The sequence below is a fragment of the Phyllobates terribilis genome, unplaced genomic scaffold, assembly GCF_046119375.1.
Source record: "Phyllobates terribilis strain yellow unplaced genomic scaffold, ASM4611937v1 Scaffold_370__1_contigs__length_1879735, whole genome shotgun sequence".
NCBI classification, from domain to species: Eukaryota; Metazoa; Chordata; class Amphibia; order Anura; family Dendrobatidae; genus Phyllobates; species Phyllobates terribilis.
In genome coordinates, this window is record NW_027363130.1 from 178,117 (window position 1) to 193,040 (window position 14,924).

General features: G+C 52.7%; 1 protein-coding gene across 1 annotated transcript in view; it reads right to left on the minus strand.

The window, feature by feature from the left end:
* Positions 1-10,427: 10,427 nt before the first annotated feature.
* The window catches only part of LOC141223137 (gastrula zinc finger protein XlCGF66.1-like), a 352,937-nt gene continuing 348,440 nt past the window's right edge, over positions 10,428-14,924 (minus strand). Inside the window, exons 2-4 of the mRNA XM_073666756.1 lie at positions 14,190-14,332; positions 13,691-13,870; positions 10,428-10,559 (exon numbers count right to left, since the gene is read on the minus strand). Coding sequence (XP_073522857.1) covers positions 10,428-10,559; positions 13,691-13,870; positions 14,190-14,261 — 384 coding nt within the window. The 5' untranslated portion in view covers positions 14,262-14,332. The remainder of the gene's footprint in view (positions 10,560-13,690; positions 13,871-14,189; positions 14,333-14,924) is intronic.

Sequence of the window (14,924 nt, forward strand, 5' to 3'; positions counted from 1 at the left end):
AGTATTGAGTGTGGCCTCCACGTGCCTGTATGACCTCCCTACAACGCCTGGGCATGCTCCTGATGAGACTGAGTATTGTGTGTGGCCTCCACGTGTCTGTATGACCTCCCTACAACGCCTGGGTATGCTCCTGATGAGGCTGAGTATTGTGTGTGGCCTCCACGTGCCTGTATGACCTCCCTACAACGCCTGGGCATGCTCCTGATGAGGCTCAGTATTGTGTGTGGCCTCCACGTGCCTGTATGACCTCCCTACAACGCCTGGGCATGCTCCTGATGAGGCTCAGTATTGTGTGTGGCCTCCACGTGCCTGTATGACCTCCCTACAACGCCTGGGCATGCTCCTGATGAGGCTGAGTATTGTGTGTGGCCTCCACGTGCCTGTATGACCTCCCTACAACACCTGGGCATGCTCCTGATGAGGCTGAGTATTGTGTGTGGCCTCCACGTGTCTGTATGACCTCCCTACAACGCCTGGGCATGCTCCTGATGAGGCTGAGTATTGTGTGTGGCCTCCACGTGTCTGTATGACCTCCCTACTACGCCTGGGCATGCTCCTGATGAGGCTGAGTATTGTGTGTGGCCTCCACGTGCCTGTATGACCTCCCTACAACGCCTGGGCATGCTCCTGATGAGGCTGAGTATTGTGTGTGGCCTCCACGTGCCTGTATGACCTCCCTACAACGCCTGGGCATGCTCCTGATGAGGCTGAGTATTGTGTGTGACCTCCACGTGCCTGTATGACCTCCCTACAACGCCTGGGCATGCTCCTGATGAGGCTCAGTATTGTGTGTGGCCTCCACGTGCCTGTATGACCTCCCTACAACGCCTGGGCATGCTCCTGATGAGGCTGAGTATTGTGTGTGGCCTCCACGTGTCTGTATGACCTCCCTACAACGCCTGGGCATGCTCCTGATGAGGCTGAGTATTGTGTGTGGCCTCCACGTGCCTGTATGACCTCCCTACAATGCCTGGACATGCTCCTGATGAGGCTCAGTATTGTGTGTGGCCTCCACGTGCCTGTATGACCTCCCTACAACGCCTGGGCATGCTCCTGATGAGGCTGAGTATTGTGTGTGGCCTCCACGTGCCTGTATGACCTCCCTACAACGCCTGGGCATGCTCCTGATGAGTCTCAGTATTGTGTGTGGCCTCCACGTGCCTGTATGACCTCCCTACAACGCCTGGGCATGCTCCTGATGAGGCTCAGTATTGTGTGTGGCCTCCACGTGCCTGTATGACCTCCCTACAACGCCTGGACATGCTCCTGATGAGGCTCAGTATTGTGTGTGGCCTCCACGTGCCTGTATGACCTCCCTACAACGCCTGGGCATGCTCCTGATGAGGCTGAGTATTGTGTGTGGCCTCCACGTGCCTGTATGACCTCCCTACAACGCCTGGGCATGCTCCTGATGAGGCTGAGTATTGTGTGTGGCCTCCACGTGCCTGTATGACCTCCCTACAACGCCTGGACATGCTCCTGATGAGGCTCAGTATTGTGTGTGGCCTCCATGTGCCTGTATGACCTCCCTACAATGCCTGGGCATGCTCCTGATGAGGCTGAGTATTGTGTGTGGCCTCCACGTGCCTGTATGACCTCCCTACAACACCTGGGCATGCTCCTGATGAGGCTGAGTATTGTGTGTGGCCTCCACGTGCCTGTATGACCTCCCTACAACGCCTTGGCATGCTAATGATGAGGCAGAGTATTGTGTGTGGCCTCCACGTGCCTGTATGACCTCCCTACAACGCCTGGGCATGCTCCTGATGAGGCTGAGTATTGTGTGTGGCCTCCACGTGCCTGTATGACCTCCCTACAACGCCTGGGCATGCTCCTGATGAGGCTGAGTATTGTGTGTGGCCTCCACGTGCCTGTATGACCTCCCTACAACGCCTGGGCATGCTCCTGATGAGGCTCAGTATTGTGTGTGGCCTCCACGTGCCTGTATGACCTCCCTACAACGCCTGGGCATGCTCCTGATGAGGCTGAGTATTGTGTGTGGCCTCCACGTGCCTGTATGACCTCCCTACAACGCCTGGGCATGCTCCTGATGAGGCTGAGTATTGTGTGTGGCCTCCACGTGCCTGTATGACCTCCCTACAACGCCTGGACATGCTGCTGATGAGGCTCAATATTGTGTGTGGCCTCCACGTGCCTGTATGACCTCCCTACAACGCCTGGGCATGCTCCTGATGAGGCTGAGTATTGTGTGTGGCATCCACGTGCCTGTATGACCTCCCTACAATGCCTGGGCATGCTCCTGATGAGGCTGAGTATTGTGTGTGGCCTCCACGTACCTCTATGACCTCCCTACAATGCCTGGGCATGCTCCTGATGAGGCTGAATATTGTGTGTGACCTCCAAGTGCCTGTATGACCTCCCTACAATGCCTGGGCATGCTCCTGATGAGGCTGAGTATTGTGTGTGGCTTCCACGTGCCTGTATGACCTCCCTACAACGCCTGGGCATGCTCCTGATGAGGCTGAGTATTGTGTGTGACCTCCACGTGCCTGTATGACCTCCCTACAATGCCTGGGCATGCTCCTGATGAGGCTGAGTATTGTGTGTGGCCTCCACGTGCCTGTATGACCTCCCTACAACGCCTGGGCATGCTCCTGATGAGGCTCAGTATTGTGTGTGGCCTCCACGTGCCTGTATGACCTCCCTACAATGCCTGGGCATGCTCCTGATGAGGCTGAGTATTGTGTGTGGCCTCCACGTGCCTGTATGACCTCCCTACAACGCCTGGGCATGCTCCTGATGAGGCTGAGTATTGTGTGTGGCCTCCACGTGCCTGTATGACCTCCCTACAACGCCTGGGCATGCTCCTGATGAAGCTGAGTATTGTGTGCGGCCTCCACGTGCCTGTATGACCTCCCTACAACGCCTGGGCATGCTTCTGATGAGGCTGAGTATTGTGTGTGGCCTCCACGTGCCTGTATGACCTCCCTACAACGCCTGGGCATGCTCCTGATGAGGCTGAGTATTGTGTGTGGCCTCCACGTGCCTGTATGACCTCCCTACAACGCCTGGGCATGCTCCTGATGAGGCTGAGTATTGTGTGTGGCCTCCACGTGCCTGTATGACCTCCCTACAACGCCTGGGCATGCTCCTGATGAGGCTGAGTATTGTGTGTGGCCTCCACGTGCCTGTATGACCTCCCTACAACGCCTGGGCATGCTCCTGATGAGGCTGAGTATTGTGTGTGGCCTCCACGTGCCTGTATGACCTCCCTACAACGCCTGGGCATGCTCCTGATGAGGCTGAGTATTGTGTGTGGCCTCCACGTGCCTTTATGACCTCCCTACAACGTCTGGGCATGCTCCTGATGAGGCTGAGTATTGTGTGTGGCCTCCATGTGACTGTATGACCTCCCTACAACGCCTGGACATGCTCCTGATGAGGCTCAGTATTGTGTGTGGCCTCCACGTGCCTGTATGACCTCCCTACAACGCCTGGGCATGCTCCTGATGAGGTTGCAGATGGTCTCCTGTGGGATCTCCTCCCAGACCTGGACTAAAGCATCCGCCAACTCCTGGAAGCCTGTGGTGCAGCGTGACGTTGGTGGATAGAGCGAGAGATGATGTCCCAGATGTACTCAATCGGATTCAGGTCTGGGGAATGGGTGGGCCAGTCCATAGCTTCAATGCCTTCATCTTGCAGGAACTGCTGACACACTCCAGGCACATGAGGTCCGGCATTGCCCTGCATTAGGAGGAACCCAGGGCCAACCACACCAGCATATGGTCTCACAAGAGGTCTGAGGATCTCATCTCGGTACCTAATGACCGTCAGGCTACCTCTGGCGAGCACATGGAGGGCTGTGCGGCCCTCCAAAGAAATGCCACGCCACACCATTACTGACTCACTGCCAAACCGGTCATGCTGAAGGATGTTGCAGGCAGCAGATCGCTCTCCATGGCGTCTCCAGACTCTGTCACGTCTGTCACATGTGCTCAGTGTTAACCTGCTTTCATCTGTGAAGAGCAGAGGGCGCCAGTGGCGACTTTGCCAATACTGGTGTTCCGTGGCAAATGCCAAGCGTCCTGCACGGTGTTGGGCTGTGAGCACAACCCCCATTTGTGGACGTCGGGCCCTTATACCACCCTCATGGAGTCGGTTTCTAACCGTTTGTGCAGACACATGCACATTTTTGGCCTGCTGGAGGTCATTTTGCAGGGCTCTGGCAGTGCTCCTCCTGTTCCTCCTTGCACAAAGGAGTAGGTAACGGTCCTGCTGCTGGGTTGTTGCCCTCCTACGGCCCCCTCCATCTGGGACATCATGTCTCGTTCCATCCACCAACGTCACGTTGCACCACAGACTGTCCAGGAGTTGGCGGATGCTTTAGTCCAGGTCTGGGAGGAGATCCCACAGGAGACCATCCACAACCTCATCAGGAGCATGCCCAGGCGTTGTAGGGAGGTCATACAGGCACGTGGAGGCCACACACAATACTCAGCCTCATCAGGAGCATGTCCAGGCGTTGTAGGGAGGTCATACAGGCACGTGGAGGCAACACACAATACTCACCCTCATCAGGAGCATGCCCAGGCATTGTAGGGAGGTCATACAGGCATGTGGAGGCCACACACAATACTCACCCTCATCAGGAGCATGACCAGGCGTTGTAGGGAGGTCATACAGGCACGTGGAGGCCACACACAATACTCAGCCTCATCAGGAGCATGCCCAGGTGTTGTAGGGAGGTCATACAGGCACGTGGAGGCCACGCACAATACTGAGCCTCATTGTGACTTGTTTTAAGGACATTACATCAAAGTTGTATCAGCCTGTAGTGTGTTTTTCCACTTTAATTTTGGGGGTGACCCTAAATCCAGGCCTCCATTGGTTAATAAATGTGATTTCCACTGATTATTTTTGTGTGATTTTGTTGTCAGCACATTCCACTTCGTACAGAACAAAGTATTCAATGAGAATATTTCATTCCTTCAGGTCTATGATGTTTTATTTAAGTGTTCCCTTTATTTTTTTGAGCAGTGTATATTCAGCTCTGGCTCAGGATAGCACGCATGCTGGGTCACACGTGCAACAGACTAAGTGCAATAGCTTAAAGTGCTTTTAATAAGCAGTTATACAAGGGCAGTTGGACAGGGCAGGAGACAGGTAAGGTGCATAAGATATTCATACAAACATGCTGCTTCTTGGTCAGTTGTATTGCATTATGCATTGGTCATAGCAATCTGCCTCTTACTTGTTTTTATGCACTCTCTCCATATCCACCCCTCCCTTCTCCCCTCTCCCATGTATAACTCTGAGGCTCTACTGACATTTCTCACCCACTCCAAACCATCCACTACCTCCATACAGCACTCAAAACGTTCATACAAATCATTGCACCACCTGCTCTTTCTCTTTTTTCTCCTTCTCCTAGTCACTGCGACATCTCCCCCAACCCTGGGCCTCTCTGCACTAACATATACTCTCCTCCAGCTGCATATAGAAACCCTGCTAATCTAATTAACATTCGGTGCATGCCCTCTCCTATTGCTTTCATTGTGCTTTCTGGAACGCACGGTCTGTGTGTAACAAACTAACTTACATTCACGATTTTTTCCTCAGCAATTCCCTTCACCTTCTGGCTATTACAAAAATCTGGACCCAGCATTCAGACACCACCGCAGCTGCTGCTCTCTCATTTGGTGGGATGAAATTTTCACATGCGGCCAGACCTGAGAATAGACAGGGTGGAGGTGTTGGTTTGCTCCTTTCACCACAATGTGCTTTCCAGGTCACCCCCCACCCCGGTTCCCTCACTTATGTTTCCTTCCTTTGAAGTCCACACCGTCAGACTCTTCAAACCCTTCTCCCTGGGAGTGGCGGTTGTGTATCGCCCTCCAGGCTCCTGCTGCCAGTTCCTGGATCACTTTGCCACCTGGCTTCCTCACTTTCTATCCTGTGACATCCCCACCCTCATCATGGGAGACTTTAACATCCCCATCAATGATCTCCTCTCCCAATCTGCCTCTCTTAGGTTACTAACTGTCCTACACATGAAGACTGGAATACTCTGGACCTGGTTTTCTCCCATCTATGCTCGTTGCATGACTTTACTAACTCCCTTCTCCCGCTCTCGGACCACAACCTTCTTTCCTTCTCCCCCGGGACACCCCCAATTACCTCACTTCTAGAAATACACGTGCCATTAATACCCAGCAGCTTATGGACAATCTCCACACATCTTCAGCCCCCATCTCCTCCGTCTCCTGTCCAGACTTGGCATTGTCACACTACAATAATACAGTGAAGAGCGCCCTAGATGAAGCAGCACCTTCTATACGCAGAAAGACCCGACAGAGACAACGGCAGCCCTGGCACACAATGCAAACACGTTTTCTTCAGCGTTGCTCAAGGTGTGCTGAGCGGCAGTGGAGAAAATCTCTTTTAGCAGAGGACTTCATCCACTATAAATTCATGCTCAAAACCTATAACTCTGCCCTTTATCTGGCCAAACAATCCTACTTCACCACCCTCATCACTTTACTGTCCAACAATCCAAAACGACTTTTTGAAACCTTAAACTCCCTCCTGAAACCCTAATGCACAGGACCCCACCACCAACCTCAGCAGAGAGGATCTGGCCACTTATTTCCTAGAAAAAAATCAACCACATCCATCAGGACATCTCAGCCCAATCTCCTCAGTGCCTGGATCCCCTTCCCTGCCGCACTTCAAGCTCACTAGCCATCTTTGAGCCTGTTAGAGAAGAAGAAGTTACCCAGCTCCTCGCTTCTCCTCGACCTACAACCTGCAACAGTGACCCCATTCCTTCACATCTCCTGCAGTCTCTCTCACCGGTGGTCACCACTCACCTGACTAAAATATTTAACCTCTCTCTTTCTTCAGGTATCTTTCCCTCCTCATTTAAACATGCCATCATAACCCCTTTACTTAAAAAGCCATCCCTGGACCAGAACTGCACTGCTAACTACAGACCTGTCTCTAACCTTCCTTACATCTCTAAACTCCTGGAACGCTTGGTCCACTCCCGTCTAATCCGCTCTCTCTCAGATAACTCTCTTCTTGACCCTCTACAATCTGGTTTCCGCTCCTTACACTCTACTGAAACTGCCCTCACTAAAGTCTCTAATGATCTACGAACAGCTAAATCCAAAGGTCACTGCTCCCTGCTGATTCTCCTGGATCTCTCGGCTGCATTTGACACTGTGGATCACCAGCTCCTCCTCACTATGCTCCACTCTATAGGCCTCAAGGAAACCGTTCTCTCCTGGTTCTCCTCCTACCTCTCTGACCGCTCCTTCACTGTATCTTTTGCCGGCTCCTCTTCCTCTCCTCGTCCCCTTACTATCGAGGTCCCGCAGGGCTCAGTCCTAGGCCCCCTCCTCTTCTCTCTATACACTGCCCGTATTGGACAAACAATCAGCAGATTTGGGTTTCAGTATTATCTCTATGCTGACGACACCCAACTATACACTTCTTCACCTGACATCACCCCTACCCTAATACAAAATACCAAGGATTATCTGTCCGCTGTCTCTAACATCATGTCCTCCCTCTATCTTAAACTGAATCTCTCCAAAACTGAACTTCTTGTGTTTCTCCCCTCTACTAACCCAACTCTACCTAACATCGAAATTACCTTGGATGGTTCAACCATAACTCCCAGCAGCACGCCCGCTGCCTTGGGGTCATATTCGACACTAACATTTCCTTTGCTCCCTATATCCGATCACTCACTCGCTCTTGTCACCTGCATCTTAAAAACATCTCCAGAATCCGACCTTTTCTCACCTTTGAAACTGCTAAAACTCTTACTGTCGCTCTTATTCACTCTCGTCTGGACTACTGCAACTCTCTTCTGATCGGTCTCCCTCTTACCAAACTTTCTCCTCTCCAATCTGTCCTGAATGCGGCAGCCAGGGTCGTATTTCTGTCCAGCCGCTTCACCGATGCCTCCACCTTGTGCCAGTCATTACACTGGTTGCCCATTCGCTACAGGGTCCAATATAAACTCATCGCTCTCACCCACAAAGCTCTCCACAGTTCTGCACCGCCTTATATCTCCTCTCTCATCTCTATCGCCCTACACGTGCCCTCCGTTCTACAAATGACCTAAGACTAACATCCCTCATAATCTGAACCTCGCACCTCCGTCTCCAAGACTTCTCTCGTGCTGCGCCAGTTCTCTGGAATGCTCTACCCCTGACGATCTGACTGATGCCTAGCCCCCATGTGTTCAAGCGCGCTTTAAAAACCCATCTCTTTAAACAAGCCGACCACCTCAACTACTCAGTAACCAACTTTCCCCTGTTCCCTCCTTCTAAATATTATTCAGAATTTGTTCCCTACTCTTCATCTGTCTCCACACCCTCCATGCACACGATAACTGCACTCGATACTTGATTATTGCACTTATACATACGGGCTGATGACCGGATCATGCAGCTTTATATGAAAATCCCTATTTATTATAATTGTCAGACCTGAAATAACAAGCACTTTGCACCTACTGTGTCCCCCCATTCCCTTGTAGATTGTAAGCGTGCGAGCGGCCGGACCCTCGCTCCTAATGTAACTGTTTACACTGTCTTACCTTGTATTGAATTTATTGTCTGTACATGTCCCCGCTTAATTGTAAAGTGCTGCGGAATATGTTGGCGCTATATAAATAAAAATTACTATTATTATTAGGAATTGGGTACAGTGTAGTGGTGAACGCAATAGTTTAGGATAGAAACCGTTAATGTGTTTAGCAATAGCTGCAGAGCAGGAGGAGCCGGGGTAGTTACCAGGAGGTTTAGTGACTGCAGCAGGGGAGTAACGGGGAAGTCTGCCCAGCAACCGAAGGAGGATTGGTGATTGGCCCAGTCAAAAGGGGAGGAGATTAGGCCAGGGCGGAGCAACGGTTTTTCCTGTCAGTTAGTTCTGAGGGAGGGATGTGACAGAGCAGTAGCTGGAGGTCCAGGGGGCACAGAAACCCGGTCCGACCAGCAGCAGAGGAACGTTAGTCAGGAACTCTAAAACGACTTTCCCTTAATGTTCGGGGCCTACGGTCCACAGGAGTCAGCAGAGTAACTTGTCTCAAAATCTTCCCAGAAGGGGAAGTCGGACGGGGAATAGTACAGAGGAAATGGAACGGGACTCTAAAAACTGCGAGGGTCTCAGAGGCCAAAGAGGTCGACTATGGAAGGGACATCTCAGGAGAAACAGACGGTGAATATTAACATATGCTGTGCAATGAACTGTGCACCTGGAAAAGGATGCGTCCAATACTGCGTGTTCCCTCATGGTGAAGTTGGACGGTTAAGTAAAGTTCTTTTTTATAAAACGGAGTGGAAGTCCCCTATCGTGTGTGCGGCGGTTACTGAAGAGGAAAAACCGAAGACGGCAGAGATCTGCGACCAAAACGTGAGTGTTCTGCACCACACGCACAGCACAGGAGAATGGGGACATTTGTCTTTGTCAGGGAGCCAGGGTGTAGGAACACAACAGTCCCTCGCCACTACTACCACCCTCACAAAAAATGCATAGGCCTGATGTAATCCCAAGGAATCAAGAAGGTGTAGCTACAGTCACCACTGGCAGCACTGTGAGCGACAGCTGTAACTGCGCCCCGATACTGAGTGACGGTCGCTCTGTACTGATGCACTGCTGAGCCGGCTGTCAGTCTCAGTCCCGGGCGCAGTTACAGACGCCGCTCAGTGCTGCGTACGGTGACAGTAGGTGCGTTGGCGGCTACATGACTGAAAGCCGGCGGCTTCAGGGCGCCGCACACTCAGTACAGCGGCCGGGCACCTCCCTAATGCTATTAACCAGCAGATTAACCCCATATGTGCATGTTACTGGCGATATCCAACCACACAGGTTCCCTGTAAGGAACAATGCACAATAAATGTAAATCACTACAAATCTGAGACCTCAGAGACGTGTAACATCTTATTCTGGTCGTGTCCGATACGAAACTCCTTCTATTCCCCTGTAACATGTAGACTGTGAGCAGGGCCCTCCCTTATATTGTACCATACTGATACCGGGGGGGACATCACCGGAGTAACCGTCCAGTGTGGGACGTCGGATCAGGGGACAAAGGACCCCATCAGTCACCAGAACAAGTCCTGAGACCCCAAAAAGCTCAGGAGGAACGACCCTTCATAACCCTCATTACTGATCGGCCATTATGTCATGAAGCGATGAATCTTCCTAATATTTCTTCTGCTGTCGCCTTATGAGGCTTCATTGTCCTCCAAACACAATCGGAAATCTGCTGATTTATCCACAGAATGTAAAATCAAACGCTGCTGACAATCACTCTCCTGTGTGAGCGATGGGGGAGGGGAGCGGAGAAGACGAGACAGTGAGGGAGCGAGAACAGCAGCACAAGAGTCACATGTACAAGGCAAAAAAAGAGGAGAAAAGCCGAAAATGGGAGATTCATCATTACACGTCATCTACAGCGAACCTGGTGTAAGAGGCCGGAGCTCCTCCATCATCACCTCCTGGTACCGATCCTGGTGTCCTTCTAGATACTCCCACTCCTCCATGGAGAGATAGACAGCGACGTCCTGACACCTTATAGGAGCCTGACAACAACGACACCGCCATCACCCAGAATCCTCCAGTGCTGTCCTGTATAATGTCCCGGCAGTCACCTCTCCGCTCATCACCCAGAATCCTCCAGTGCTGTCCTGTACAATGTCCCAGCAGTCACCTCTCCGCTCATCACCCAGAATCCTCCAGTGCTGTCCTGTACAATGTCCCAGCAGTCACCTCTCCGCTCATCACCCAGAATCCTCCAGTGCTGTCCTGTATAATGTCCCAGCAGTCACCTCTCCGGTCATCACCCAGAATCCTCCAGTGCCGTTCTGTATAATATCCCAGCAGTCACCTCTCCGGTCATCACCCAGAATCCTCCAGTGCTGTCCTGTATAATGTCCCAGCAGTCACCTCTCCGGTCATCACCCAGAATCCTCCAGTGCTGTCCTGTATAATGTCCCAGCAGTCACCTCTCCGCTCATCACCCAGAATCCTCCAGTGCTATCCTGTATAATGTCCCAGCAGTCACCTCTCCGGTCATCACCCAGAATCCTCCAGTGCTGTCCTGTATAATGTCCCAGCAATCACCTCTCTGGTCATCACCCAGAATCCTCCAGTGCTGTCCTGTATAGTGTCCAAGCAGTCACCTCTCCGGTCATCACCCAGAATCCTCCAGTGCTGTCCTGTATAGTGTCCCAGCAGTCAACTCTCCGGTCATCACCCAGAATCCTCCAGTGCTATCCTGTATAATGTCCCAGCAGTCACCTCTCCGGTCATCACCCAGAATCCTCCAGTGCTGTCCTGTATAATGTCCCAGCAATCACCTCTCCGGTCATCACCCAGAATCCTCCAGTGCTGTCCTGTATAGTGTCCAAGCAGTCACCTCTCCGGTCATCACCCAGAATCCTCCAGTGCTGTCCTGTATAATGTCCCAGAAGTCACCTCTCCGTCATCACCCAGAATCCTCCAGTGCCGTCCTGTATAATGTCCCAGCAGTCACCTCTCCGGTCATCACCCAGAATCCTCCAGTGCCATCCTGTATAATCTCCCAGCAGTCACCTCTCCGGTCATCACCCAGAATCCTCCAGTGCCGTCCTGTATAATGTCCCAGCAGTCACCTCTCCGGTCATCACCCAGAATCCTCCAGTGCCATCCTGCATAATGTCCTAGCAGTCACCTCTCCGGTCATCACCCAGAATCCTCCAGTGCTGTCCTGTATAGTGTCCCAGCAGTCACCTCTCCGGTCATCACCCAGAATCCTCCAGTGCCGTCCTGCATAATGTCCCAGCAGTCACCTCTCCGGTCATCACCCAGAATCCTCTAGTGCCGTCCTGTATAGTGTCCCAGCAGTCACCTCTCCGTCATCACCCAGAATCCTCCAGTGCGGTCCTGTATAATGTCCCAGCAGTCACCTCTCCGTCATCACCCAGAATCCTCCAGTGCCGTCCTGTATAATCTCCCAGCAGTCACCTCTCCGGTCATCACCCAGAATCCTCCAGTGCTGTCCTGTATAATGTCCCAGCAGTCACCTCTCCGGTCATCACCCAGAATACTCCAGTGCTGTCCTGTATAGTGTCCCAGCAGTCACCTCTCCGGTCATCACCCAGAATCCTCCAGTGCCGTCCTGTATAATGTCCCAGCAGTCACCTCTCCGTCATCACCCAGAATCCTCCAGTGCCGTTCTGTATAATATCCCAGCAGTCACCTCTCCGGTCATCACCCAGAATTCTCTAGTGCCGTCCTGTATAGTGTCCCAGCAGTCACCTGTCTGGTCATCACCCAGAATCCTCCAGTGCCGTCCTGTATAATGTCCCAGCAGTCACCTCTCCGGTCATCACCCAGAATCCTCCAGTGCCGTCCTGTATAATGTCCCAGCAGTCACCTCTCCGCTCATCACCCAGAATCCTCCAGTGCTGTCCTGTATAATGTCCCAGCAGTCACCTCTCTGCTCATCACCCAGAATCCTCCAGTGCGGTCCTGTATAATGTCCCAGCAGTCACCTCTTCAGTCATCACCCAGAATCCTCCAGTGCTGTCCTGTATAATGTCCCAGCAGTCACCTCTTCAGTCATCACCCAGAATCCTCCAGTGCTGTCCTGTATAATGTCCCAGCAGTCACCTCTCCGCTCATCACCCAGAATCCTCCAGTGCTGTCCTGTATAATGTCCCAGTAGTCACCTCTCCGGTCATCACCCAGAATCCTCCAGTGCTGTCCTGTATAATGTCCCAGCAGTCACCTCTTCAGTCATCACCCAGAATCCTCCAGTGCTGTACTGTATAATGTCCCAGCAGTCACCTCTCCGGTCATCACCCAGAATCCTCCAGTGCTGTCCTGTATAATGTCCTAGCAGTCACCTCTCCGGTCATCACCCAGAATCCTCCAGTGCTGTCCTGTATAGTGTCCCAGCAGTCACCTCTCCGGTCATCACCCAGAATCCTCCAGTGCCGTCCTGTATAGTGTCCCAGCAGTCACCTCTCCACTCATCACCCAGAATCCTCCAGTGCCATCCTGTATAATGTCCCAGAAGTCACCTCTCCGTCATCACGCAGAATCCTCCAGTGCCGTCCTGTATAATCTCCCAGCAGTCACGTCTCCGGTCATCACCCAGAATCCTCCAGTGCCGTCCTGTATAATGTCCCAGCAGTCACCTCTCCGGTCATCACCCAGAATCCTCCAGTGCCGTTCTGTATAATGTCCCAGCAGTCACCTCTCCGTCATCACGCAGAATCCTCCAGTGCCGTCCTGTATAATGTCCCAGCAGTCACCTCTCCGGTCATCACCCAGAATCCTCCAGTGCTGTCCTGTATAATGTCCCAGCAGTCACCTCTCCGCTCATCACCCAGAATCCTCCAGTGCGGTCCTGTATAATGTCCCAGTAGTCACCTCTCCGATCATCACCCAGAATCCTCCAGTGCTGCCCTGTATAATGTCCCAGCAGTCACCTCTCCGCTCATCACCCAGAATCCTCCAGTGCTGTCCTGTATAATGTCCCAGTAGTCACCTCTCCGGTCATCACCCAGAATCCTCCAGTGCTGTCCTGTATAATGTCCCAGCAGTCACCTCTCCGGTCATCACCCAGAATCCTCCAGTGCGGTCCTGTATAATCTCCCAGCAGTCACCTCTCCGCTCATCACCCAGAATCCTCCAGTGCTGCCCTGTATAATGTCCCAGCAGTCACCTCTCCGCTCAGCAGCTCAATCATCTTGTTGCTGAGCTCTAGGATCTTCTTCTTCCTCTCATGTATCGGGGGGTGCGGGGGAGGCTCTGTGATGGGGCCCGGGCTCCGCCCTCCTGACTCCTGGAGATGGATGATGGGAGTCACACCCTCCCCCGGTGTCTTCCTCACTATTGTGTAATCCTGTGTATGGAGAGAGACACTTAGGGAGAAGAATTCCTTCCCGACTCCAGATCTGACAATCAGTAGAAATCCCGGGATCAATAACCGTCTCCAGTAATCTGGGGCCATAACCTGGAATATTATTACACTCAGGACAGACATCCAGGCCCCTCTACAGCTCTTATAGGGAATCCCCATGACAACTCCTCCTGGCAGAGAGCTGCACACAATCACTGCTCTTACAGTAAAGAATCCTTCTCTTCCTCTTCTGGATTTCCTCTTCCCGATGTCGGACTTGTTACATAACACAATAAAGCTGATAGAAATGTAGAGGAGTTACCTCTCCGCTCAGCAGGGAGATGATCTCCAGGGTGAAGTGTAATAATCTTCTGGTGGTCTCGTCCTCGTCCATCCTCGGGGGGTCATTCAGGAGAAGGAGGGATGAACACTGGATCAGCTGGAGGGATCTCGTCCTGCCGGCGTCTTAATGATAAAGAAGAAGATGGAGATCACAGGGGACGATATAACGACAATCACTGAATTCTGCCCCAAATATCCGACATTTATCAGGAAGAATCTGGAGGAAAAGCCACAAACTCCACCGCGGCCTCCTCCACCGATCTGACCGCTCATTATCAGCCTCGTAGGAGGACGGTCACCGTGGTAACTACACAGCCAGCGGGGGGCCGTCACCGTGGTAACTACACCTCCAGCGGGGGGGACGGTCACCGTGGTAACTACACCACCAGCGGGGGACGGTCACCGTGGTAACTACAGCGCCAGCGGGGGACGGTCACCGTGGTAACCACAACTCCAGCGGGAGACGGTCACCGTGGTAACTACAGTGCCAGCGGGGGACGGTCACCGTGGTAACTACACCTCCAGCAGGGGACGGTCACCGTGGTAACTGCACCGCCAGCGGGGGACGGTCACTGTGGTAACTGCACCTCCAGCGGGGGACGGTCACCGTGGTAACTCCACCTCCAGCGGGGGGCGGTCACCGTGGTAACTCCACCTCCAGCGGGGGACGGTCACCTTGGTAACTCCACCTCCAGCGGGGGCCGGTCACCGTGGG